This window comes from Sus scrofa, chromosome 5 (assembly GCF_054392235.1).
Source record: "Sus scrofa isolate SSC_HxYL_T2T_F1_AM1 chromosome 5, Sscrofa_HxYL_maternal_Yorkshire_Landrace_v2.0, whole genome shotgun sequence".
Classification (NCBI taxonomy): domain Eukaryota; kingdom Metazoa; phylum Chordata; class Mammalia; order Artiodactyla; family Suidae; genus Sus; species Sus scrofa.
In genome coordinates this window covers 17,868,670-17,895,839 of record NC_139387.1, presented here as the reverse complement: position 1 = coordinate 17,895,839, position 27,170 = coordinate 17,868,670, and the positions used below count along the sequence as shown (strand labels likewise).

Sequence of the window (27,170 nt, the reverse complement as noted above, 5' to 3'; positions counted from 1 at the left end):
AAAAAAAAAAAAAAAAAAAAAAAAAGGAAAGAAAAGGAAAAAAAGAGCAAATAGAATTAACTTTATTTATTAACTTTTTTATTTAGCCCAATATACCCAAAATATTTTCACTATGTAGTCAATTTAAAATTTATGAATATTTTATATATGCTTTTCATATTGTCTCAATAGCAAAAAAGCCCCAAATAAGCTTGATTAAAAAAATAGGCAAAGGGAGTTCGCATTGTGGCTCAACAGAAACAAATCTGACTAGTATCCATGAGGATGCAGGTTGGATCCCTGGCCTTGCTCAGTGGGTTAAGGATCTGGCGTTGCCGTGAGCAGTGGTATAGGTCGCAGACATGGTTCAGATCAGGCATTGCTGTGCCTGTGGCATAGGCCAGTGGCTGCAGCTCTAATTAGACCCCTAACCTGGGAACCTCCATATGCTGCAGGCGTGGCCCTAAAAAAAAAAAAAAATCAAAAGACAAAAAATAAAAATAAAAATAAATAAATAAATAAAATAAAAAATAAAAACTAGGCAAAGGACTTGAACAGATTTCTCCAAAGAGAACATACAAATGGCCAACAAATCTATGAAAACATGTTCAATGTCACTAATCACCAGGTAAATGCACATCAAAACCACAGTGAGATACCTTATCACACCTGTCAGGATAGCTAATATTAAAAACAACAACAACAACCCCTCAAAACCAATAACAAGCGTCAGTGAGGACGTGGAGAATCTGGAACCCTCGCACACATTGGGAGGAATGTAAACTGGTGTAGCCACCCCAGAAAACAGTAGAGCAATTTCTCAAAAAAATTAAAACTACAGCTACTGTACGATCCATGAAGCTCACTTCTGGGTGTTTAATCCCAAAGAACTGAAATTAGGGTCTCAAAGAAATATTTCGACGCTCATGTTCATTACAGCATTATTCACAATAGCCAAGATGTAGAAACAACCTAAATGTCCATCAGTGGATGAATGGGTAGAGAAAATGTGACATATTCAACCTTAAAAAAGGAAATCCTGCTACAAGTAACAACATGAATGAAACCTGAGAACATTATATTAAATGAAATGAGCCAATCACAGAAGGAAAAATGCCGCATGAGTCCTCTTTCGTGAGGTATATGAAAGTCAGACTCATAGAAGCAGAGAGCCCAGTGGCGGCTGCCAGGAGCCAGGGGCGGGGGAGGGGGGGGAATGGTGAGTTGGTATTTAACGAGTATAAGGTTTCAGTTATGCAAGATGAATAGGTTCTAGAAATCTGCTATACAATATTGTGCCTATAGTTAACAATTGTGGATTGTGCCCCTATTAGGAAGGTAGATCTCACGTTAAATGTTCTTACTTCAACAAAGTTGTTTTTTTGGTTGTTGGGTTTGTTTGTTTTTTTTTTTTTGTGACGGGGTAGGGGTGTGGAGGAAGAAGGCACTTTGCAAGGGCTGTGAGCCAGTCACAGACCAGCAGGTCTTTAGACCTGGATCTTTCTTTCTTTGTTTTCTTTTTAGGGCCGCACCCACAGCATGTGGAAGTTTCCAGGCTAGGGGTCGTATCAGAGTTGCAGCAGCCGGCCTCCACCACAACCACAGCAATGCCAGGTCTAATCCGCATCTGTAACCTATACCACAGGTCACGGCAATGCCAGATCCTTAAGCCACTGAGTGAGGCCAGGGATTGAACCCGCATCCTCATGGATACTAGTTGGATTCTTAACCCGCTGAGCCACGACAAGAGCTCCTAGACCTGGATCTTAGAATAGGGCCATGAACATTTGGATGTATGAAACATCCCCTATTTTGGGTTAGGAAGTCACGACAAGACAGGGGTCTGCTGGGTCCTGGCCAGATGGTAGTTTCTTGTCCTGGCGTTCTCCCAGGGGCAATGGCGGGGTCCCTAGGAGCACCCGACATCTGCCTGGTGGATGAGCCTGAGGAGGCCCCTGGGATTAGTCAAGGAGAGGAACAGGAGCCAGTGGGAAACAAAGTGATCAGACTCCCAGGGCCTAAATCAGCAAAGTATTCTTTTCTAAAAAAGAAGTTCAAGTGCTCCAGAGGCACTGACCCAGGCCAACTTGCCCTCGGTTCTAGCTTCCACCCTTGCTCCAGGGGCACAGCCTATGTCCCTTGTTTTCTTCTCTGGGCTCCCTGCAGCACTTCCGGGATCCCAAGTGTGACAGACCCCTTGGCATAATAGCCAGGTTGGAAGGAGGAGCCCGTGGAAGGCTGCTGAGTATGGCCGTGACCTTGGGAAACGGGACCCTGGTCCGGTTCCTGCTCTGGTCTCTCTCCAGAAGAAGTCTACAGATCTGTCTCCTGCCAGGGACTGTCAGCTCTGCCGGGAAAAGGTCTTTTCCTTACAATGAAGCTGATCAAACACATGCAACAGGCCCGGGACGTCTCCCAGACCTCACTGTCACAAGGGCTTCGGAGAACGGGTTGCACAGCCCCAACCACACACAGATGCCACTGAAATATTTATGAGGCTCCTGGCTCGTGAAACAGGGCTTTCCACTCAGGAGAAAGAGAAAGGACGAGGCAGGTGTGAAGACCTACAGCATGTCACATCACTCAGGGAGTTTCACCTTCATCACAGAAGCCTCCCGGCTCAGTGAAGGGGCTACCGTGAACCCCATCTAACTGGTTAGAAAACAGTATCTGGAGTACCCATCATGGCTCAGCGGTTAACGAACCTGATTGGCATCCATGGATCCATCGCAGGCTCGATCCCTGGCCTTGCTCAGTGCGTTAAGGATCCAGTGTTGCCATGAGCTGGTGTGGGTCAAAGACGCGGCTTGGATCCTGCGTTGCTGTGGCTCTGGCGTAGGCCAGCGGCTAAGCTCCGATTGGACCCCTAGCCTGGGAACCTCCACGTGCTGCAGGTTCGGCCCTAAAAAGACAGAAAAAAGAAAAAAGAAAAGAAAAGAAAATAGTATCTGAGACAGGACAACTTGTGGTAGAGAGCTGGGCTCTGGGGTCTGGCTGCTGACTGCCAGCTGTGGGAGACCTTGAGCAAATCACTTAACCTTTCCAAGTCTCAGTTTCCTCATCAGTACAATGGAAATAAGAGGACCTATCTCTGCTGTCAAGGACGAAATGAAACAATCCACTTAGCACACTTAGCTCAGTGCCTAGCATTGAAGTGCTCAGTAAGTGTTAGCTATTGCTGTTATATTATTCCCCATCACATCACCCCGGTCACCACTGTTCCTAGGTCTTTTCCCCACTATTCACCTCATGGCCCAAGAACCATCCTTCCATGTTATTCCTGTGGGACGACTTGCCCCCTGCCAGGGAACTCCTGGAGGCTGAATGCTTATCCAAAGAAATGAATATCTAATGGTGTAATTTTGAGCCTGGGGTAGCCTTAGCCAAGGGTAGAGGGCTGGGAAGGGGCCCCTATAAGCCCTACCTCTGGAGCAATTGTTTCTTGTGCCTGTGAATACAGCTGCCCTGCCTGGATCAGCCTTCAACCTCACTCTCGGCTAGGCTATTTTGGAATTAAGCACAAACTTGGTGCCGCATATCTTCCTTCCTCCAAGCCTTTGTGTGCCATTCTCGTCTGCTGAAGGGCCTCCCTTCCTATTGCTGCTAACACTCTCTCCATCTGTTACATTTTACTCTTCTTTGTACATCAACTATGACAGAAAAAATAGAGTTCCCATCATGGCTCTGCGGTAACTAACCCGATTAATATCCATGAGGACGTGGGTTGGATCCCTGGCCTTGCTCAGTGGGTTAAAGATCTGGTGTTGCCATGAGCTGTGGTGTAGGTCACAGACTTGGTTTGGATCCCACGTTGCTGTGGCTGTGGCATAGGCCGGCAGCTACAGCTTCAATTTGACCCCTGGCCTGGGAACTGCCATATGCCGCAGGTATGGCCCTAAAAAAACAGAAAAGAAAAGAAAAGTCTTTTAAAAAAAATTGTACACTTCCAGATGCAGTTCAAAAACCACCTCCTACAATCCCTTCTGATCTCCCAACCAAGTATAATCACATCTCTTTCTGAACCTCCCACAACCATAGTGTTGATTACCATCCATGTACGGCTTTCTCTGAAGGATATTGGGGGACAAACAGATGTCTCTGCTCTACCTGACATTCTAGGACTTTTTAGTTCTTTTAAGTACCTGATACAAACTGGCGCTGCTCCAGCTTCTGAATGATGATGAAGATGGTGCCCGTTGTTAGCATGTGCAGTAGACTGCAAGTTTTTTTTTTTTTTTTTTTTTTTGGCTTTTTTGCTTTTTAGGGCCACGGATGTGGCATATGGAAGTTCCCAGGCTAGGGGTTGAACTGAAGCTTTAGCTGATGGCCTACACCACACCCGTTGCAACATGGGATCCAAGTCGCATCTACAACCTACACCATAGCTCATGGCAACGCCAAAGGCTGAATCCTTCATCCACTAAACGAGGCCAGGGATCAAATCCGCATCCTCTTGGCTACTAGTCAGATTCATTTCCCCTGAGCCATAAGTGGAACTCCCTGCAAGTTCTTTAAGGGCATAGATGTGTGTGCTGCAGCTATGTCTTCCTAGCACCCAGCACGGAGCTGGCACATAGTAAGTTCTTGCTAAATGGTCCGAAATGGTTGCTCGCAACAACTGCTCCCATTCTCCTGCCTACCGTGTCAGGCAGTGGGCTAAGCCTTTCCCATATGATGGCTCATCGAGTCCTCACAATCGCCCCAGGAAACAGTTATTAATACTTCCCACTTAAAAGTAAACCCCACAGGGCAGGGATTTGCTTCCTTTGTGTTCGCTGCTGTATACACATCAGATATAATAGGTCCTCAATAAACATTGGTTGAATGAGTGAATTAATTAATGGATAAGCTCGGAGAAGTTTAGTGACTTGCCTAGGATCATTCATGTTGTAAATGGCAAGGTCAGAATTTGCACCCAGATGGGTCAGATTCCAAAATCTGTATCATTATTAGTTTATGGGTGCACCCTCAGCATATGGAAGTTTCTGGGACTGTATCTGAACAACACCAGATCCTTAACCCACTGCGCCTGGCTGAGGATTGAACCCTTGCCTCTGCAGCAACCTGAGCCACTGCAGTTGGATTCCTAAACCACAGTGCCACAGCAGGAACTCCCAAAATCTGTATTCTTCACCACTGATCTCTGGCAGGTGGAAGAGATGGGGTGAGGACTGAAAGGATCAAGATACACACTCTTACCTTTAAAGGAGCTTTCCTAAAAGGAACGAAATAATGGCATTTTCAGCAACATGGATGGACCTAGAAATTATCACACCAAGCGAAGTCAGTCTGACAATGAGACATCAACATCAAATGCTATCACTCGCATGCGGAATCTGAAAAAAGGACACAATGAGCATCTTTGCAGAACAGATACTGACTCACAGACTTTGAAAAACTTATGGTTTCCAAAGGAGACAGTTTGGGGGGGGGGAATGCACTGGGGGTGTGGGATGGAAATCCTATAAAACTGGATTGTGATGGTCATTGTACAGCTGTGAATGTAATAAACTCATCGAGTAATAATAAAAAAAAATAAAGTAGCTTTCCATCTGGTGGAAAAGCAGAAATGTAGAAGCATAGCACACAGAACACAACAAGTGATCGTAATAACCAGTGACCCTTCCAGGAATCAGGGACAGGGACGGGGGGGGGGGGATGGCACCCACACCAAGCCCCAGGGGAAGGAAATGACTTCTCAAGGGCCCCAACACTGCCCAGAGCAGCAGGAATGAGGTATCACACCATAAGCAACCCCCATGCTTATGGGAAGGAGGGTGATTCAGGGCGTTGGTGCCTGTCAAGCGCTTCAGGTCCCTGTGCTTCGCAGACTGTATCTAGGCGGAGGGGATGGGCAAAGTGTCCTGAGGTGAGGGGTGGGAGGCAGGAATGGACACCCCAGCCCAGAGGGGTTGTCCAACAAGGCTATGATTGGCCAGTACAGGAGGTCAGGTTCTTTACTATAGGGCTGCTGAGGGGGGTCGGGGGAGGTAGACAGGGCCCGTAAGGATAGCAAGGAGCAGGGTAGGAAGCCAGGGACCTGTTTCAAAATCTGTGGGAGGCAGCACAGCTGAGGTTCAGGTATCCCTTGGGGCGGGGCGGGGGGGGCGGCGCACACAGTGGTATGCCAGAGCTGCAGCCCAGCCCAAGAAACCTGCCTCTCTGAGCCACCCGGGCTCTAGGCCCTACCCTTGGGGGGCAGGTGCTGTTGCAGGCTGGGTGTGCAGATTTTTGGGAGCAGTGAGTGAGGATCTGGGGAAAGGTGCCTGGATAGCTCTGATTCGGCCCCCCTAGGAAGCCTGAGAACATCCCAACTCCTCCTCACACCCGTCTAAGTGTCGGCATGAGATCACTCTTGGGCTGAGGGTCCCCGAGCTGGGGTCACATTCATTCTTCTTACCTTGGTTCAGCCCCCAACGTGCCATGTAACTTTGGGTTAGTCACGCACCCTCTTTGGCCATTTGCTTCAAGGCTGTAAAATGAGAAGAGATGTCTCTGCCCATACCTCTGACCCCCTCCCCTTCCTGGCACTTGCCGAAAAAAGAGCTGGGTGCCAACCATGGCAGAACAAGGATTGGGCTGGGCTGCCACTGCCACGGTGTGGGCCTGAAAGGAGCAGCAAGGAAATGCCTGGGACCCCACCACCGCCAGCCCCGCCCCCGGCCCCACAATCTCCCCTGGTCCGGGGCATGGTCTTCGGATCTCTCCACATCCACCTTAACCTGGTGAAGACGGTAAGGGGGATTCTGGAAGGAGAAAATAACTTTCTTCTGTGCTGCTTACAATTCCCACTCCCCCCAACTCCCTGCCACTTTCCTCCTTGGCGCACCCTCCAGGGACATCCTCAAACAAATACTCTGTGATTCAGCCACCGTCTATATGCTAATGACCTGTGGCTGCGCAGTCCCCGTCAACTATACCGCTCAAGTCCCAGAGGCGGCAGGGCTGGGCTCCAGGGCAGGAAGGGAAGCAGCGGTCCCCACAAATTCAGTGCATGGTGCCCCCTGAGCTGTCTAAGGCCCTGCCGGGACCTCCAGTCGACTGCCTGCAGGACATCTCCACCCGGGGGTCCCGTGGGCACCACAAACTCACCCTGACCTCATCTGAATATGTCAACACCTTCCTCCATCCTAAATACAGCACCATTCTCCCAGGGACTCAGCCTCCAAAGCTCCATCTCTTCTGACGCCCCTTCACCCCTTAGCCTATATCTAGCCTCCTTCACAAGCCGCCTGCCTCTCCCCATCTTTTCTGCCCCTGGATCATTGTCTCTCTTTTTGTTTTTCTTATTTTTTTTTCAGCCACACCAGTGGCATATGGCAGTTCCCAAGCCAGGGATCAAATCTGAACCAGAGCTGAAACCTACACCACAGCTTTAGCAACACTGAATCCTTAACCCACTGCACTGGGCTGGGGATCAAACCAGCTTCTCCACAGAGACAGCCGGATCACTAGTCCACTGCGCCACAGCAGGAGGAAACCCTTGTTTCATTTTTAAATACTATATGCCTGGCTCTGCTCTAAGCACTTTACCAATCCTACCTCACAACCTTCTTTTTACAGCAGAGGAAACTGAGGCACAGAGAAGTGAAGGATCTCACCCCAGGTCTGGACTTGAGTCCAGGCAACCTGCTTTCAAGTCTAGGCTCCCAACCTCCATCATGAGAACTCTCCCAAAGTCTCTGCTCATCCTGGCACCTGAGTCTCTCCCTCATTCCGTCCTTCCCACACGTTGCTCACAGACCCCTTCTCCCGCCTTCTCTTTAAGAAAATGCTTTAGGAGTTCCTGTTGTAGCTCAGTGGGTTAAGGACCTGACTAGTATCCATGAGGATATGTCTTTGCTCCCAGGCCTCGATCAGTGGTTTAAGGATCCGGTGTTGCTGTGAGTTGTGGTGTAGGTTTGCATACGAGGCTCCAATCCCATGTTGCTGTGGCTGTGGCGTTGGCCAGCAGCTATAGCTCTGATTTGACTCCTAGCCTGGGAACCTCCATATGCTGCAGGTACAGCCCTCAAAAGAAAACAAAAGAAAGGAAGGAAAAGGCCTTAGGGACAAAAACGACTCCAGCAGTGTGGTCTTTCTGAAGCATGCCTTTAACATGTTAACATGAAAATCTTAAAGCCGCCCCGCCTCCTCTGGCTCCACTTCCCTACCTAGTGCCAACAGAATAAAGCACCCACCCGCCTCTGGGCTAGGGATTCAGGATGTGACTGTAACAAGCTCCCAGCTCCACTGGGGAGCCTCTTACTGTTCCCAGCTCCCCTGAGGCACCCCGTTCCTTTAGCCCCCTGCCAGCCCTGCTGTCCCCGCCCCTGCGCAGGGGTGAGATCCGAATGCGCCCGAATCCTTCCTCCTTAAAGAAAGGCTGCAGGTCTGACTCCTCTTGGAACCGTCAAAGCATCTACCACAGAGCCTCACACAGAGGAAGGCATGACACACTTGATAATAAATAACAGTAGAACTGAGCTGCTTTAGGAGAGAGGAAATTAATTATTTCATTAAACAACATTCGTGGAACCCCTAAGGCTAACAGCTTACTTACACAGAGAGCTTATTTTGTGCTGGAAAGGCTGTGAAACACTTTACATGCATTATCATTAAGCGTCTCTGCCATCTTCTGAGGTCAGCACTATCACTATTCCCCCATTTTACACGTGAGGAAACTGAGGCTCTGAGAGGGGCACTGCGTTGTCCAGAGTCACACAGCCTTCAGGTGGAGAAGCTGGGATCAGAACCGAGGCTGCCTGACTCTGAAGTCTGTGCTCTTGGCCACCAGACCTTACTGGCTCCAGAGGCCAGAGGAGCTCTAGACATATTCCAACGTCCAGGTGACATCCAAAGACTACCTAATAGTGACATACAAGTGACGTCAAGGTCATGGGGTCCAACATCTGAGAACCATCGGAGCAATGACAAAGTCAAGATGTCTGAGGAATCTAAGGATTGTGTATAATGTTGTACTTTACTCGTCCAAACATTTACCAAGCACCTACTTCAGCCATGCCAGGCACTATTTTAACCCCAGCGTGTAGAGCAAAAATGCCTCCTTTCATAGAGTTGATATTTCAGTGGGAGAGAGACCAAAAACTAAACAAAAAATATGTATCAGAAGAGACAATTGCCAGGGAAAAAAAATTAAGCTGGCTCAGGAAAAAGGGACAGCCCAACGAAATGGGTGGCACTACATTGGTGGCATTTGCATGTGTACAGGATCAAGAAGGACACCCCCCCCATAAGGTGGTGCCTGAGCAGAACAGTGCAGTAAGTGGGAGAGTGAGCCAGCCAGCGATCTGTAGATATGCCAGGCAGAGGGCAGGGGAAGGGCAAGGCCCTGAGCTAAGCTTGACCCAGTCTAGGAACAGCCAAGAAGCCTAGGGCAGAGAGAAGGGGGAGAGAAGGAGCAGGTGAGAGTCACAAACACATGCAGATGCCAAGTCCTACATAAACGCAGCCTCTGTGTATCACTGCACGTCTGCGTTATAGTAATGGGATTCATTCATTCCACATGCCTGGCACAGTCCTCAGTCCTGCCAACACAAAAACTGCTGCAGACAGAATCTCTTAGAGTCTAACAGAGAAAAAGACAAACTCCACGGTGCCATGTGACAGCTGCTTTGTCAGGGTGCTATGACACCATGAAGAGAGCATCTAACCTGGACTAGGGGGCCAAGGAGGCCTCCTGGAGAAGATGGCCCTTGACCTGCCAAACAGAAGGAAGATGTCCCAGAACACAGATCCGGAGACGGAGGGGCAGGCAGAGCCTGGAATGCCAGGCAAAGCTCCAGCAGCAGTGTGGGGGGCGGGGGGGGGGGGCAGCCTGAGGGAGGAAGGGATGAAGAATAATGATGGGACAGAGAGGGAGGGGGCTGAGGGAGGGGCTGGTAGGAGGGGCCGGGGGAGGGGGCTGACAGAGCCTCTGGACAGAGAGGCCCAGGTTTAAGTATGTGGGAAGTCCGTGGTTATGGAGTAGGAGGCACTGGATGAGTGGAGGTGGTTAAAAAAGACTAACAATTTACCTGCCAATCTAGGGCCCTGCTTTCTCATGGGTCATTAGGTAGGTCTAGCTGGGAGGTGACAGAGAAACAGAAGGTAGCGGGCCACCGCCACCTGCACCATCCTACAAGGTTCAGATCCTTCCCTTTAGGCAGCTCTTTGAGTCCTCAGCTAGGGGCAGCTCGAGACACTCTAGGAGATTCCTCAGTTAATAATAACTCCAATCCAACCCTGTGTGGTCTTCAATGCATTTCCACCACCATAGCCCTTGTGTCTTATAGTAAGTCTAGGACGAACAGAGCTCCACTGTTATCCTCCTTTCTGTAGAAGATGCCGCAGCTCAGAGAGGTCAAGGCTTAGCCAAGGTCACACAGCCAGTGGGTGACTCAACTGGACTTGAGCCTAGCTCTTGAGATGGCAAATCCCACAGCAACACTGCAGCAGCTGCGGAAAACAGGGCTTGGTGATGGCCAAGTACCAAGGACAAGCCTGGGGAGGGGGTGGGACCAGGTCCAGAATTGGGAGGAGATGGAGATGGGGTGGTGGAGGCTGAGAGGGGAGGCAGACAGGGAGCAGGGTGGTGGGTTGGAGGGGCTTTGAGACGGAACTAGAGGTCTCTCCAGGGAGACCCGGTAAAAGCCCAGGATTTTCAGTCCCAGCAGGATTGAAAAAAAAGAAATAGAAGCTGCATCTTCCCACACTTGTGTCTGTGTGACAAGGTAGGGAGGGGCCTCTTGCTCTATTTCACAGGTGAGAAAAGGAGGGAAGGAGAGGTGCCCGCCTGGCCTGCCCAAAGACCCACAGGAACTCAGGGCCCCGGGGCCCTGTAGGAAGCCGGGTGGGGTAGACAAGACATCAGAGACTTTTCCCACCCCCAGCTCAGATGACGAAATTGGGATGATGAGAGGGGACGTGAAGATGGAGACAGAAATCAGGGATGCATCCAAAGACGGAGGGGGAAAAAAGAGATACGGATGGCTCCTGGCAGTGGCAGAGATGTGGAGAGATCAGACCCTGACACCCAGCTCCAGTTACAGGCAGGCGGCATCAGCTGGTCAGGTGTCACCGAGCCCAGGCGCCTCCTCCCGCCGGCGCGGACCCATCCACTTGGCCAGTTCCGCAGCGCAGCGCTCCCTGGTCGCCCGGGTGAGGGTACCAGGGTGGAGGAGGCGGGAGGAGAGGGCGGTGCGCCTCCTCCTCCCCCCCTTCTCCTCCTCCTCTTCTCCCTCGTCCTCCTACGCTTGCAAATCCGCAGAGGCCTCAGCAGCAGCCTCCTTGCCCGCTCGGGGGCCCCCTCCTCCCTCCCCATACCCCCCCCCAAGCCTGGATGGTATGCTCCGGTCTGCCTGGCCCGGCTGCGGTGGATGTTGCTAGAACCCACGCGGAGAAAGGAAGAGACGCAGGCAGGCTGCGGTGACCCAAGCGGCCGCCCCTGCCTCAGGGACCCCTTCCCCGAGAGACGGCACCATGACCCAGGGAAAGGTACTGGCATCTCCCCCGCCTGCACCATCCTCCCTCCTCTGGTTCCCCCGACTCCCTGTCCTCCAAAGCAAGCTCTCTGGACCACTGAAAGCATCCTCCCATGGCTCCTGTGCCAAGGTCCTCTGTGGTCCTTGCTGAAGTCAGAGGACCAGAAGGCCCATTTCAAGGAATGGGTTGTAGCCTCTTTCTGCCCATTAGGCTCACCTCTCCTCCCATCTACCTTCCACCTTGAGCTTTGGCATCACAGGGCCCTCCCCAGATACCCAGGTCCCCTTAAAGGAGTTAGCCTAGGTGCCTGGTGTGTGTGAGTGTGTGTGTGTGTGTGTGTGTGTGTGTGTGTGTGTGTGTATGTACCCACGCTTGCGCCCCAGCTGTGAGGGGCACTCCCAGTAGGGCACCCCCCTGTCTGTCTGATCCCAACTGCAACCACACTATGCTCATCTTCCACACACTCCACAGACCACCCCCCTACCCAACGCCCTGTCATTATCCCATATCTGAATACATCCCCTGTGGTTGAGGGGGTTACTATGACAACCCTGCTTCAGGATGTTCTAAATTTTGTTTTTGTTTTGGCGGGACACGGGACTGGATAAAATGTCTTCTCCCTATCTCTCTTTCCTCTCTCTCTCTCTTTTTTTCCTCCAATTTTAGGTCTGAATTGCAGGGGAGGGGCTGGAGCAGAGACTTGGCTGGCCTAGTGGGGTTATGTAACATCAACAGCCTGTGGAATTATACAACCACCAGGGCCTGGGGCAGAGGGGGAGGGTCCTCTGGCCTTCTGCTTGGGGGTGCTAAGGATTGGGCAGAGAAAACAGAAAAGGGACCTCCCCTCCACTCCCCCTTCTTTTCTCTGAAAGGAACCTCGGGCCAATGGCATCTTTCCTGGGCTCCCAGACCCTCCTTTCCCTGTTTTTAAAGCTCATCAGGCCTCAAAATGATGTCATTGGGTGATACCACCTTCCGCCATCGGGCAGACTTCACTTGGGAATGCCGGATGTGTGTGTGTCTGTGGGGAGCAGTGCCCAGGAGACTCTGGGTGGGTGGGTGGGGGTGCTAGTCAGCAGAGGGGGTGCTGCGGAGGAGGACCAGCTTTGGGTAGGGCTGAAGGTAGAGGGAGTAACCCTTCTCCCAGGCACAAGCCCTGGATCTGGGCTCAGAGGACCTGGTTGTTAGGGGGGCTGGAATGGATTTTCCTGGGCAGGACCCTTCTGGTCTGGGTGATGCAGGGGGTCGGGGAGTAGAAGGGAAGCAGATGAGCCAGCCTCCTCTCCCACAGGCCTGGTTTCCAAGGCCCTTGTCTGAGGATGCTGGGGTTGGGGGTGGGCGATGTTCACTGTGATGAAATTGCAGGGCTTCCCCCTCTGTGGCTTCTCTCCCTCCATTTCCCATCCCCGCTTCTGCCAGTCCCTTTGCTGACGCTGCCTCCTGTCCTGGGGTGAATATATTGCCCCTGCCTCCTCTGCTTCTCACCCCTTAGCTGGCTCCCAGGCTTTCTGGTGATGGAAAAGACCCCTCCAGTTCAGTGGTCCTCAGGGCTGGATGGAAGCAGAGACCTCGCAGTGCTTGTCACTCTCCGGGCTGCCTCACTAGACACGCCCCACAGAGCTGAAACTCCACAGTCTTCCTCCATGGCCCTGCAGGTGTAACACCTTCTTTTTGAAACTAGACCTAAACCCCGTTTGTTTTCTGAGGTTCAGTCCCATTGGTGCTGTTTCGGTTTTCATCCTCTTCTCTGGCGGCCTCCTTAGGCCATCCCAGCCCTATCCTCTCACCAAAGCTAAATTCACACCTTGTGGGGCCGGGGGCATATCTGAGTATAAAGAGACTTGCATTTTCAACCTGCTGTGGGCCTCAATTTCCACATCTATAAGATGGAGGAAGGGTCTGAACTAGGAGTTTTCCCATCCATCAGTGACAGTCTGTGATTCTGGTCTGATTTAGGGGACGGGCTGAGGTTCCAACAGGATGGGGCTGAAAGGAGACCCATAGCCACTCCCCCACCCAGTAGCCCCCATTCCTCTGCCTCTTTGTTCCCTTTCCTCCCCCTTTTCTGTTTCCCTGCTTGGTCATGTCCAGCCCAGCAGAAGGAGGCTGGTCCCAGTGGACCGTGCCTGGGGCTCTGCAGCCCAGGGGACCATGTGTGGGTCTGAGTCATTCTTCCCTCATTTAGAAACAGGGGTCCAGGAGTTCCCACTTGGCCCCTCAGCTCAGAAGGTTAAGGACCCAATGTTGTCTCTGTGAAGATGCAGGCTTGATCTCTGGCCTCGCGTAGTGGATTAAGGATCCGGCATTGCCAAAGACTGCAGCATAGGTCACGGATATAGCTCCGATCCAGTCTTGCCGTGGCTGTGGCATAAGCTGCAGCTGCAGCTCCAGTTCAGCCCCTGGCCTGGGAACTTCCATGTGCCACAGGTGTGGCTGTAAAAAAGAAAAAAGAAAAAAAAAAAAAAAAAGAAAGAAAAACAAGGGTCAGAACACCACGAGTAGCAGAGATTAACTGAGACTACCTTTCATTCAATAATATTTTGCAGGGCCCCTCTGTGCCAGGCTCTTCCCTGGACCCCAGGGAAACAGTGGAACCATATCAAGCCAGCCTCTGCCTTGGGAACAGTGACTGCCAATGGTGGGCTCACCTAAGAAATTTCTCCTTCCTCAGTTCTTATCCCAGCTCCAGTGTGCACCCCTGGCCAGCCCTGACCCTCCTACAGCTCAGTTTTCCCATCCGTAAAATAGGGAGATTCTTTTTTTTTTTCCTTTTAGGGCCACACCCGCAGCACATGGAGGTTCCCAGGCTAGGGGTCAAATTGCAGCTCCAGCTGCTGGCCTACACCACAGCCACAGCAATGCAGGATCCAAGCCACATCTGTGAACAACCACAGCTCACGGCAATGCCAGATCCTTAACCCACTGAGCGAGGCAAGGGATCAAACATGCAACCTCATGGTTCCTAGTCGTATTCGTTTCCGCTGTGCCACAACAGGGACTTGGAGATTCTCTTTTTTTCCAGATTGATTGGGGTGTAACTGACAGTTCAAAAGCGTATGCCATTTTCTATATTTTGACATACATATATACTTTGTGAAATGATCACCATAATGAAGCTAGTTAACTCATCACTTCACAGAGGTACTTTTTTTTTTTTCTTTTTTTGATTTGGTTTTGTGGCAAGAACACTTATGATCCACTCTCTCAGCAAATTTCAAGTACACAATGCAGTATTGTTAACTATAGTCACCACGGGGCATATTAGATCTCCAGAACTTTTTCATTGTGTAGAACTGAAACTTTGTACCCGCTTCCTTGACTAGTAAGTATCTCCCCATTTCTCCCCACCTCCCCCACGCCCCCCACCTCTGGCAGTCACCATTCTACTCTATGCTTCTATGAATTTGACTATTTTAGATTCTCCATATAAGCAAGATCCTGCAGTTTTTAATCTTTCTCTGCCTTATTTCACTCAGCATAATGTTCTCTGGGTTCACCCATGTTGTTGCAAATAACAGGGTTTCCTTCTTTTTTAAGGCTGAGTAGTACTCCATTGTATATATACCCCACATAAAATAGGGAGATTCGTGTGTGCCCCCCGCCACCCTTCCTAGTGCAGGAAAAAGTACCCATGGAAGCTCCAGAAATTGAGGGGCTAGTGAGGAGGACTTGGAAGACACCCTTTCCCTGGTGACTGTCTTTCTCTGCCTCTGTTCTGCAGCTCTCTGTGGCTAACAAGGCCCCCGGGACAGAGGGGCAGCAGCAGGCGAATGGTGAGAAGAAGGAGGCTCCAGCAGTGCCCTCAGCCCCGCCCTCCTATGAGGAGGCCACTTCCGGGGAGGGCCTGAAGGCAGGAGCCTTTCCTCCAGCCCCGCCGGCTGTGCCTCTCCACCCCAGCTGGGCCTACGTGGACCCTAGTAAGTCTCTCTGCTCCTGGGGGCTGGCGCATTGCGGGTATGGTGGGCCAAGATGGAAAACCTGGATAGGAGGAAGTTGCCCAGAAACAGGTGCACTGTGTGGTCATTGTACAAGACCTGATGTCAAGGGTTTAGGATCTAGAGGTCTATTCCGAGGGTAGGTCAAGGAGAACTCTGTGGAAAAGGAAAGATATGGTGTCTGCAGTCATGGTTCTTTTAGATGAGGAAGAGGGGCTTTTTTCCCAAGTCACCAAGCCAGGGCAAAAAGAGGGGACAGATGGGGGAGAAAAGCCAGGGGCTAATCTAGAGAAAAGGGATGCAGAGAAGGGGTGGGAGAGGTCAGACAGTATGAGCCTGCAGCTGACCTTGGCCTTGGCTGGAGTTGGCTTCCTGAGAGTGAGGGCGCAGGGTGCTTACATGTGGGCTGATCTGAATCCTTAGGAGGGACATGTCCCCATGGAGGCCCAGGGTTGCTGGGGACTGGGGGCCTGAGGATCCACTTCGCTCTCCTTGTCTCACTCCCCTTCCTCAGGCCTTAACTGGGGGCAGGAGAGCATGACGTGTGGAAGGCATGAGGATAGGAGCCTCAGTGTCCCTTTTGGCTCGGCCCAGCTCATAGGCAGACCCACCCAGGCTGATGCCAGCTCCTTGCAGACTAAGGATCGCTTCTGGTGGGGGGACTCTGTTAGGTGGAGCAGCCTGTGGGGACTTCACCTCCAGGCTGGGGACATACAGCTGCCCACAAGCTCTAAGGACATCTTCCTTGGTCCCTTCAGCTTCCCCCAGCAGCCCCCTCGACCCCCTCCCCCACCTTCTCAACCCCCCACCCCGACCCGCAGCAGAATTCTAGAAGGTTTCCCAGGGACAATGCCTTAGACAGAGTCTCAACTCACGACGGGCAGCTACCATGGTCCGCACCTCCCACCACAAAGCCCCTCGGCCCCGACCCAAGCAGACCCACTCTACCGTGACCTACTGGAGTGCCTTCGAAGGTCTGGTGTTCATGGGAGCCCTCCCCGCCGCCCTTGACAGCCACAGAACTGCTTTTTCTCCCCTTTCCCCCTCCTCTGTGGCCTGGCCCTTTGGGCTTTGGTGGAGGATGTAGACAGAACACGCAGGAGTGAAGGATGTGAAGTTTAGGGTCTCCAAGCCCCAGGCTGGCAGTGGGTCCACCTCCCTCCCCCTTCCTCATTATCCCGTATCCTGAACCAACCTGGCAGTCAGGGAAGACTTCCTGGAGGAAGGGGTATCCACATGGAGTCCTGAAGGATAGCATGTGTTATCTCGGTGAAGAGGTGGGGAAATGAGGGTCCAAGGCTGAAAGAAAGAATGTGTAGAGGCCCAGAGGCGGGGGAACACACTGCTGAAAAAAATATAGTCAGGATGGAAAAAAAGTGGAAGGGAGTAGTGGGCGGTGGGGCTGGAGGGCTCATAGAAGGCTGAGGAGGCCCAGTTAAGGAACTTGAACTTGAGTGAAGGCAGTGGGGGGCCATTAATGAGCCTGAAGCAGGGCAGTGGCGAGGTCAGCTTCGGAAGACAACAACGGAGGCTGTTGCTGTGGAGGGGAAGGTGACAAGAACTGGCAGGAACCGTGGGGGAGAAGAGACTGGACACATTTGAGGCCTTAGGAATGGCCCAGACGAGCGATGGAAGAGAGAAACTTTTATCTCGTTTCATCCTCATGAGGTGGCCCATATCGCAGAAAAGACTCAGAGAAGGCTGGCGACCTGCTTAAGGTCACACAGCTTGTCAGCCTTGAGGAGGAAAAGTGCATGTTAGCCTGTGGAGCGCATGCTCTCTGAAAGCCTGAGTTCTGGGATCAGGACCCAAAACTTCCTCCCCACACACACCCCACTTCTTGCCCTTGTCCTGACTTTATTTCCCCACCAGTCTCCCCCACCCCCATCCCTGGTCACCGACTGGAGTACCAGCAGGTCCACCCAACCAGCGGGTCCCCAGTTCCCACCCCAAGAGCCTCAGAGCAAGCCAGGGTAGAACCTTTGACCCCGGAATGTGCAAAGTGGCCTTGGGAGAGTGGCTGTCCCTCTCTGATTCTTAGGCACAAGGGAGGAGGCGGGGGGGGGGGGGACCCAAGAGGAAAAGGTCCCATTTGGGTGGCAGAGCTCCGCCCCTGGAAGCCCTCGCCAGGGGGTGGTGGGGGTGGAGAAAGGGGGATGGTAGTTCATTCTCAGGACTCAGAAGAGGAAAGATGAGAGGCAGCCTGGGAGAGATGTGGGATCTCTGGGGGATGGGGGGTGGGAGGGTGGGGGTTGAGAATGGGGCTGGAGAGAAAGGCTTCGCCTGGACCAGAAAGCCAGTCTGACAAAAGGCAGCTCTGAGCAGGTGGCCTTTGGGGGCGGTGTTTGTGTGTAGAGGCTCTCATGGGCTCCCCCCTGCCCACCCAGGCAGCGGCTCCAGCTATGAGAGCGGTTTCCCTGCTGGAGACCATGAGCTCTTCACCACCTTCAGCTGGGACGACCAGAAAGTTCGCCGAGTCTTCATCAGAAAGGTAAGAGCCTCCCCCAGCTCTCCAGGACTGGGAGGCTGGGCGGGGGGAGCCCCTTGAGAAGCCCCTGGCCCAGCCCTCTGCCCAGAGACCATCCCTCTCCCTGTCTCTTGTGATCCCAGCGGATGGCACCTACCAGGAAGTGCTTCCTTAGGTTTGACCCCACTGCTCCCTGCTGTGCCTGAACACGTGGTCTCCTCTCTCCAGATCCCATGGGCGTGGGTTCTGGAGCATCTTTGCTCCCCTTTCACCTTGTCCTGGATTCATTCCAGTGACCCTCTAAGAAGAAGGGTGGAGGGCACAGGATGCAGGTCTGGAGGGGAGATGGAGTCTCTGGGGAAGCTGGGGGTCTCCCTGAACCTTGCTGGGGGCCTAAGCCTCCCTGGCCTCCAACAAGGCCCCCCAGGCTGAGCGGAACCCCCTCCCACCCCCCAGGTCTATACCATTCTGTTGATCCAGCTGCTGGTGACCTTGGGTGTTGTGGCTCTCTTCACCTTCTGGTGAGTCGACCATGTGGACCAGCACGTCCCAGGGTGGTGGGGCCAGGCCTCGGGTGGTAGGGGTCCAGGATCACTCTGTTCTTGGAATGTTTGCCTGAAGATGTCTGTGCAGGACAGCGGCCCCCGCCGCACTGGGAGGAACCTTAGTGCACACAGAAGGGTCCTCTATCAGGCAGCGGCAGCCCCCATGCTTTCTGGGCCGGCAGGTGTCTGTGAGGCGGCCATTCTTCTCAGATACACCAGCCCCACACCCAGGCACATCTATGTCTCAACCTGAGACTGGGGCCAGGGGTCCCTCAGCTGCCAGGGGTGTGGTCCCTCCTTTCTTCTTCTCAAGTTCTGTGAACTGGGAAGGGGGAGGCAGGTGCAGAAGTTGAACCAAGAGGTTGACAGAGGGAGTTCCTGTTGTGGCTCAGGGGTAATGAACCCAACTAGTATCCATGGGAATGCAGGTTTGATCCCTGGCCTCGTTCAGTGGGTTAAGGATCTGGCATTGCCACGAGCTGTGGTGTAGGTCACAGACGCAGCTTGGATCCTGCGTTGCTGTGGCTGTGGCTGTGGCACAGGCCAGTGGCTGCAGCTCCAATTCAGCCCCTAGCCTGGGAACGTCCATATGCTGCAGCTTTGGTCCTAAACAGCAAAAAAAAAAAAAAAAAAAAAAAGACAGAGACAGGGTGAATTCTGATTCTGTCTCCCTCCCTTCTCTGCAGTGATCCCGTGAAGGACTATGTCCAGGCCAACCCAGGCTGGTACTGGGCATCCTAGTGAGTATACCCCAAGCCCCTTCCCAGAGCACCCTTGGTGGCACAAGGGGGAAATCTCTGCTGGCAGAATCCCAGCCCGTGGCCCCTTCCCACCCCGTAGGAACTATCCTCACAAGAGCATGGCCAAAAGGGCCCTTCTGGGTGTTTTGATCTGAGGGGGAGGGGAGGAGATGGGCGTTGGTTCCGGCACCTGCACAAGGAGGGAAGGGTGGGGCTGGGGTCACGGCTGGAGAGACCTAGACCTTGGCCCCGAGGAGAAGGGGCCCTGGAACACTTTGGCCCACACTAATGATACTGTTGCTACTCTTATTAACATAGTTGTTATTAGTGCTTACGAATTATTAATCATAATAGCTACCACTTATGAAGTGCCTAATAAGGGCTGGGCATTGTTCTGTGTGCTCCATGTACAGTGTTGCACTCACTCCTCCAATCTACTGGGTATGATTACCTCAGAAAACTAAGGCTCAGAGAGGTTGAGTAATTTGCCCAAGGTCACACAGGGAGGCAGTGGTGGAGCTGAGATTCAAACCCAAGATTCAAGTTGAGGCTCGCACTCTTAATCCCTCTGCTGGGCAGATTCCTTTCCTCCCCAGCACCCAGCTCCTGCTTGTCCTATACTCTTGAATGTGTTAGCTTGAGAGAAGCTTATTCTGACTCTCCTATGTGGGCAGTTAAGGAGTCACTCTGGATAACTCTAGGCCAGACCACCCCTAAGCTCAGAACAGAACTACCGTCACCTGGAGTTCCCATTGTGGTGCAGTGGAAAGGAATCTGACTAGGAACCATGAGGTTGTGGGTTCGATCCCTGGCCTCGCTCAGTGGGATAAGGATCTGGTGTTGCCGTGAGCTGTGGCGTAGTCTGACAGCTGTAGCTCCGATTAGACCATAGGCCACGGGTGAGGCCCAAAAAGACAAAAAAAAAAAAAAAAAAAAAAAGAACTACTGTCACCAAAGTCTCCCTCAGCATCCACAGCGAGCCCAGCTGGGAACTGGGGCTGCCCAGGAGGCCTCTGCGAGGGAAGGTGGCGGGCAGCACAAGGCAGTCTGTGAAAGAGCAGTGTTCAGAGGAGGGGAGCCCCCAGGCCACATCAAAGGGTGCACCTCAAAGGATGGGCCCAAGTTCCCATTGTGGCTCAGCAGTAACGAACCTGACTAGTATTCATGAGGATGTGGGTTCGATCCCTGGCCTCACTCAGTGGGTTAAGGATCTGGCTTTGCCGTGAGCTGCAGTGTACATCGCAGATGCGGCTTGGATCTGGTGGCTGTGGCTGTGGCTGTGGTGTAGGCGGGCAGCTACAGCTCCTATTTGACCCTTAGGCTGGGAAGTTCCATGTGCTGCTGGTGGGGCCCTAAAAAGAAAAAAAAAAAAAAAGAATGGGCCAAGAGGACTGGGGACTGGCATGGCCTAAGCAAGAGAGGAAATTAGGGACTGGCTGGCAGGGTGCTGGAAGGCCCCACAGAGGGCATCCAGAGAGCAGTGGGGCCTTCTGGCACTAATGGCCACCCAGCCCGTTCCTGGGTGGGCACCATGGCTGTCCCAGCCCATTCCTGGGTGGGGAATCCCAGAGTGGGGCTCGAGTTAACACAAGCCAGCCAGAGGCAGACAGGAAGGAGGCGTCTAGACCTCTGGGGCCCCTCAGAGGAGTGGAGGAGTCGGGGGGTGGCTCAGGCAAGTTGGGGTCCCAGGGGAGAAGACATTCACACCCAGAGCCTTTCTTAAGGCACAGGACCAAGGGCCTGTCTGCAGACCGGACAGGGAGGCTGGCGTCTTGGGGATCTAGGGACATTGTAGGGAAAGCTAATGAGGCCCCAGGGACAGCCTCCTGGGCCAGCCCACACGGCAGGTTGGCATGGCTCCCGGCACGTCAGCACCGCCTGGCAGCCTGTGCGCCTGGAGACCTTGGGAATGGAGTCTCCAGGCTCCTGTGGGAGGGTCTTTGGGACCCTGTGCCCTAAGCAGGTGGTGGCAGGGGGACAGAGCAGGAATAAGTAGGCTCAGGAGGTGGAGGCAGAGTCCGCCCCCACCGAGGGTGGACGTGAGACTCTGACCTCCGAACGTGAGATTCAGCATCCTCCCTCCTCCCCATCTCCTGGCAGAGGACCGGGATGCTGTCCACAGCTCAGGCTGGGTGGGGGTGGAGAGAAGTCGGAAGTAGGCGGGGACGCTTTTCATGGGGTGTCACAAAGACTTAAAAGTTGCTTGGGAATTCAGTTCACCACCAGGATGCTGCCCTGTCCTCCAGAAAGCCAGCCTGTTGCTCTGGCCCTCTCTCCCCTCTCCCCCCATCCATCCCACTCCCTGAATCTGCCCTGGGTCCGAGCCCTAGTGGATCTCATCTCCTCTGAATACGAAGCCCTTAACAGCAAGAAGAACAAAGCAGATCTTTTTCTACGCGTGAAGCACTGTGCTGTGTGAATTGCAGGTGTTTTTCATCTGCTCCTTAACAACCCTCTGTGCAGATACTATTACTATCCCCATTTTATAGATGAGGCAATTGAGGCCGAGAGAGAAGGTGTTGCTTCCTAAGCAGTGGAGCTGGGACTGAAGCCTGTCTTTCCGACGGCAGAGCTTGCGTTCTTCCCCTCTATGCTCTGCGCACCCTCCCACCCCCCCGTAGCGGGGGACCGGTCCCAGAGCAGGATAAGTTGGGGGGAGGTGATGCTGGCCTCCTGAGCCTCACGCCTCTGATGCTCTGTAAACAGACCATGGCTCCAGCCCAGGCCCTAGGGCCCAGGCTCTGACAAGCAAGTCCATCTTTCTCTCTTTTCCTCTGACTCATTCTCTGCTCCCTGGGATGGCAGCCTTCCAGTACCCCCCCAGCCCCCACTTTCTCCAGGCCCAGTCATCTCCCTCAGTGGGCTCTTGCCCTATTGTCTGATTGCTCCCTCTGAGCCTTGGCAACAGGAACTTCGGGCCTCCCTGCGGTGGGGAGGAGTGAGGGCTGTGGGGTGGCGTCGGGGGGAGACCCGGCAGAGGAGGAAAAGTAGGAGACCAGAGCTGGGGGAGGTGGGTCCGAGCCTCCTCAGGAAGCTGTCAGTCAGCGGGTTCTAATTATCATAATAACTCCCATCCTCAAGCCCCAACACCTGAGCCAGGCCCTGGGCTCAAGGCTCACAGTGCATTCTCTCATTCAGTCCTCTGTGCAGCCCAGTGAGTTGGTACCAGTGTTCCCGCTTTGCAAAGCAGGAGCCTGGGGCTCTGTGTTCAAGGGCACATGACAGTGGTGGCAGAGCTGGGATGTGAGTGGCAGGGTCAGGCTCCCAAGCTGCACCCAATGCTCCACGTACTCCATCCCTCTGCCCTTCCTCCTGACCACTCGTCTTGAGGGTTGAGGCGCTGTGGACCAGAGAGAAACAAAAGGCTGGGCCCTGCCCTCAGGAAGCTTCAGGTCTGGCCAGGGAGACAGGCCCCACACCCAGGATATGAATAGACAAGGGTATGATTATTATCATTATTGTTGAAGTGACTGACCAGTGACTCAAAGGAGATCAAAAGAGAGCAAATGCTGGGGTGTTTCTTAACAAGTGGGGCAGGACGACTCCACTGCCCCTCACAGGGCAGGATGTCTTGCAGTCCTGGCCCTGGCACTGAGAACCCCTCCATCACTGCGACAACAGTGACACATCATTTGGGAACCAGTGAAGAATGAGAAAGGGTGAGGATGAGTGGCTCTGTTCGCCAAATCCAATAGGCTTGCCTCAACCCCTACATTCCCTGTGTTTTCATATCTCACCTTCGATATTTGAAGATCACCTAGCCTAAGCCAGGCCCAGGGTTAGAGGACAGGTCGCTCCAGATGCTGCACCTGGATGGGGGTCAGATGAGCAGACCTGAGAGGTGTGGGGTGCAGGCTTCGGTGGAGGACTGCCCCTGGTGCACAGAGGAAGCCCCTTCACCTCGGCCCCAGGCATCCTTGCCAGCTGGTCCTTCCCAGCAGGGGCAGAGCGTGGAGGGGCACTGTGAGGAGGCAGAGGGCGATGAGAAGGTAGAATGGAGGGGCGGAGTGCGTGAGGGATGGGCTGGAGAGGTCGGCGGGGGTGGATCTTGCAGGGCATTGCCAAGTGTTCGGAATTTTAAACAGAAGGGTCACATGATCAGACCTGCCTGTACCTTGGAGAGTGGAAGGCAGGGCTGGAGACAGGAAGACTGGAGAGAAAGAAGTGGCCTGACCTAAGAGGGTGGTAGTGGGAATGGAGAGAAGGGGACAGATTCAAGAGCTGACTGGGTAGCAACAGGTCCAGGTGGTTAGTTGGGCATGACATGGTGGGAGGCAAGGCTGACCGAGGTCATTGGTTGGGTGACTTGGAGGCTGCATGACATCCTCTGCAATGGGGGATGAGGGAACTGCGACGAGGGCAAGTTCGGCTCTAACCTGCTTGCAGCCTTTGGCACCTTTCTGAACAGCCATGTCTGCCCAGTAGGCAGTTGGTTACTCAGGTCTGAGGTGGAGAAGGATATTCTGGATCAGAGGAGTTCTTGTCATGGCTCAGTGGTTAATGAATCTGACTAGCATCCATGAGGACGTAGGTTCAATCCCTGGCCTCGCTCAGTGGGTTAAGGATCTGGCATTGCCGTGAGCTGTGGTGTAAGTCGCAGACCTGGCTCAGATCTGGTGTTAGTGTGGCTGTGGCAGAGGCTGGCAGCTGCAGCTCCAATTCAGCCCCTAGCTTGGGAACCTCCATGTACCCCATGTGCAGCCCTAAAAAAGAAAAGAAGAAAAGAAATGGCCAAGGAGGTTTGTGAGGGAGAAGATGTAGCAGCAGGATGGTGTCAGTAACAGAGATGGCAGGGCAGTGGAGGGTGGGGGGCCAGAGGCTGGGGGGATTAGCCTGGGATGGGAAGAGGGACAGGGAGGGCACATAGATGCATGACGTGACATTTGCAGGTGGCAGGCAGGGAGCCAGGGGAGCCCTACCTCCTCTCAGATCTTTCTGGGACGCATCAGGCCAGACCAGGCAGGAGACCAAGGCAGCCTGGGACGTTTGCAGATGGAGGAGGTCGGTCAGCACTGCTGTTGTGGGGGGTGGGAGAGAGAACAGAGGAGGGGGATGGGGGAGGAGGACAGGCGCCATGTTGAGAGCACACTGGGAGCTGGTGTTGGCACCAGTCTAGTAGGCATGAGCATGCCCTGCCCTTGGGTCCTCAGCCCTCATCTCCCACCTCCTGGCCTGGCCTCCACCTCCACTGCTCCCCAGAAAATCCTCAATTCCTCAACCTCTATCTCTGGGTGACACCCAAGCTTCCTGCCAGTCTCCGGATGGACACAGTCACTTGACCCAGAAATTCATGCCACAGGTACTTCTTGCTGTGCCACACGCTGGCAGGACAGACAAGATCATTACAGGTAGCGACAGGGCCAGGGAAGGCCTAAAGGAGTCACTGTGGGGTAGTGGTTATAAGCTAGGACTCTGGAGCCAGAGTGCCTGGGTTCTAATCCTGCCTCTGTCATGGGGTAGCTGCACAACCTTGGACAAGTCACCTGGCCTCCCTGTACCTCAGTTATAAAGCGAAGAACATGCTTCATAGAGAAGATACAAGGGTCATTTTAGTTAATGTTCATGAAGCACGCGGCACCCTGCCTGGCACACAGAGAACACTGTATGTCAGCTTTTTTTTTTTTTTTTTTTTAAGTAATATTGTCTGGGGGGAACCACTTTGGATAAGGTGCTTAGCGAGCCCTTGGCATCCAAGATTCAGTGTTTCTAGAAGTAGGCTCATCTTATTCCCCTTCCTCTCTTTTGGAAGTGGACCACCGCCCTACCCACTGCAAGGTTCTAGGATGATCGTGGGCTTCACCAACCCCCATCCCTGTCCCTCAGACCCTGCTCGGTGCCCTGTGGGCAGGGGTGGCAGAGGGTGGAATGAGCAGGGGTCTGGGTGGAGGGGCCTCAGCGAGAACTAGCTGACTCACCCATCCATCCGTCTCTCATCAGCGCTGTATTCTTTGCGACCTACCTGACCCTGGCCTGCTGCTCTGGACCCAGGTATGATGATGGCCTGAGGGGCAGCTTGTGGGAACATGAGCAGGATCTTGGAAGTTCTGGGCCCAGTCCTGCCTGCCTCCAGTGCTATGCACCCCTAAGAGGGCCCCATCCTTCTCTGGGCTCCATCAAGCAGGCCTGTCCCTCCCTCCTACTTGGCACCTGGGTGGGGGGAGAGTGCATGGACAGATGGGGGCACATGGGGATGTGGCTGAAGGAAGAGGTTCCAAGGAATGGGGGTGAATAGGCGAGAAAGAGCCCTCTGTGCAGTGGTGACCCAGCCTGTGCTGCTGGCACCCTCTCCACTCACCTCTGAACTCGGTGGCTTGCCTTTCAGGAGGCATTTCCCCTGGAATCTGATCCTGCTGACCATCTTTGTAAGTTATGTGGGGGTGTCTGGGGACAGATGCTGAGTGGGGATGGAGGGCAGAGACATGGAAAGTGGGCTTCGAGGGCTAGGAGTTGGGGACAGCCAAAGTGAGGTCACTGGGGGAAGCAGGGGTGTTTTCACCCCACTGTTTCCACAGAGACATCCCATCTTTCCTTTCCAAATGGGCTTCTCTCCCCACTCCATCCACTCTCTCTCTCTTTCCATTGTGACTTTGTGTTTAAGATGTTTGGGGAATCCTAGGGCTATGGATAACAGGGAGGGGGTGTCTCAGGAAGAGGGCAGAGCAAGACTGCAAAAGAAAGAAGGGGCCAGGGAGTTCCCATCGTGGCTCAGCAGTAACAAACCCGACTGTATCCATGAGGATGCAGGTTCAATCCCTGGCCTTGCTTAGTGGGTTAAGGGATCTGTGAGCTGTGAGCTGTGGTGTAGGTCACAGATGTGGCTCAGACCCCACATTGCTGTGGCTGTGGTATAGGCTGGTAGCTGTAGCTCTGATTCGACCCCTAGCCTGAGAACTTCCATACACCTCAAGTGTGGCCCTAAAAACCAAAAAAAAAAAAAAAAAAAAAAAAAAAAAGGAGTGGGGGGAGAGGGACAGCTGAAAGAAAGAGGAGGTCAGGCCAAGTCCTGGAGTTAAACGTGTGCATGAGTGAGGCAGACTCAGAGTTGAGGGGTACCTGCAAGGGGTGGAGACCCTGGCTGGCCCTCGCAGGTGTCTGGGCCCCTAGCGTTCGCTCATCCTCCTTCTCCTTTCAGACCCTGTCCATGGCCTACCTCACTGGGATGCTGTCCAGGTAAAGGGGACAGACAGAAGGGGACTGGCTACACCCCAAGGGGAACTTCCCCAAACACCATCACTCCTGGGAGCATTTAGATGGGGTGGGGTTTGGGCAGGCACGAAACATTGGCATAGAGCCCTCTCCTCCTGCTCTCTTCCGGGCAGGCCTCCAGGACCTGGCTGGGTTAGTGGGATGGGGGTGGGAGGCAGAAGAGAGCAAGGGGACCCCTCTCAAGCTGCAGCCAAAAAGACCCCAGCTTCATGCTCACGCAGTTCCCTGAAAACCACCTAGAGGCACCAGCACAAAACCCTCCCCACCCCATTCCCACCTCTTCAAGATGCTTCAAAGAGGATTTTGAGTCTAAGCATGTTGGAAAGGGCGGGTCCCAGCAGAAAGGATGGGGAGGCAGAGAGCGGGAGGATCATGGGAAAGGGGAGAGGGTGGTGAGCAGAGGTTGTGGGATCAGGTCCTGGCAGAAAAGGGGGGGCCTGGGAAGAGGGCCCGGGTCGGGGGGCGGGCAGGGTGAACCAGAAGACCCAGTCAGAAGCTGACCTCCCGGCCTGCCGGTCCTGCAGTTACTACAACACCACATCCGTGCTGCTGTGTCTGGGTATCACGGCCCTCGTCTGCCTCTCGGTCACCGTCTTTAGCTTCCAGACCAAGGTCAGCTCTGGGGCCTGCGGGCAAGTGAAGGCAGAGGGGGTGGGGGCTCCAAGCTTCGTGGGGAGGGGTAAAGGGATGCGGAGGGTCTGGGAGGCCACCTGGTGTGGGAGGGGGAGGAACGCTGGGTTCTGGGGGTGAGCACGGGAAGGTGGCCTGCTGCAGAGGCCTTGGCCTTCTGGCCAGCACCCTGCCCAGCCAGGGTCCCCCAGGAATGCCGAGCTGC

General features: G+C 53.6%; 2 protein-coding genes and 1 long non-coding RNA gene across 8 annotated transcripts in view; 1 reads left to right on the top strand and 2 right to left on the bottom strand.

The window, feature by feature from the left end:
- The window catches only part of LOC146403175 (uncharacterized), a 32,731-nt gene extending 14,542 nt beyond the window's left edge, over positions 1–18,189 (bottom strand). The window contains exons 1-4 of one of the 2 annotated variants that reach the window (XM_084955710.1): positions 18,002–18,189; positions 16,573–16,676; positions 6,380–6,451; positions 5,179–5,315 (exon numbers count right to left, since the gene is read on the bottom strand). In XM_084955710.1, coding sequence (XP_084811836.1) covers positions 5,264–5,315; positions 6,380–6,451; positions 16,573–16,676; positions 18,002–18,079 — 306 coding nt within the window. In that variant the 5' untranslated portion in view covers positions 18,080–18,189 and the 3' untranslated portion in view covers positions 5,179–5,263. Of the gene's footprint in view, positions 1–5,178; positions 5,316–6,379; positions 6,452–13,168; positions 13,876–16,572; positions 17,114–18,001 lie in introns of those variants that run through there. The other variant, XR_014803214.1, reaches the window with a different exon arrangement.
- Positions 11,345–27,170, top strand: part of FAIM2 (Fas apoptotic inhibitory molecule 2) — a 33,553-nt gene continuing 17,727 nt past the window's right edge. For both annotated transcript variants that reach the window (XR_014803211.1, XM_003126120.6), the window contains exons 1-9: positions 11,345–11,454; positions 15,164–15,359; positions 17,765–17,868; positions 18,301–18,365; positions 19,076–19,129; positions 25,067–25,117; positions 25,452–25,491; positions 26,262–26,299; positions 26,860–26,947. Coding sequence is in view for 1 of the 2 variants with exons in the window: in XM_003126120.6 (XP_003126168.5) it covers positions 11,440–11,454; positions 15,164–15,359; positions 17,765–17,868; positions 18,301–18,365; positions 19,076–19,129; positions 25,067–25,117; positions 25,452–25,491; positions 26,262–26,299; positions 26,860–26,947 (651 nt within the window). In the remaining variant the exon portion in view is untranslated. The remainder of the gene's footprint in view (positions 11,455–15,163; positions 15,360–17,764; positions 17,869–18,300; positions 18,366–19,075; positions 19,130–25,066; positions 25,118–25,451; positions 25,492–26,261; positions 26,300–26,859; positions 26,948–27,170) is intronic.
- The window catches only part of LOC102167177 (uncharacterized), a 44,275-nt gene continuing 35,413 nt past the window's right edge, over positions 18,309–27,170 (bottom strand). For 2 of the 4 annotated variants that reach the window (XR_014803215.1, XR_014803219.1), the window contains exon 6: positions 18,354–18,507. This is a non-coding gene — a long non-coding RNA (uncharacterized LOC102167177). Of the gene's footprint in view, positions 18,712–22,866; positions 22,939–24,048; positions 24,142–27,170 lie in introns of all 4 variants that reach the window. The other 2 variants (XR_014803217.1, XR_014803216.1) reach the window with 2 other exon arrangements.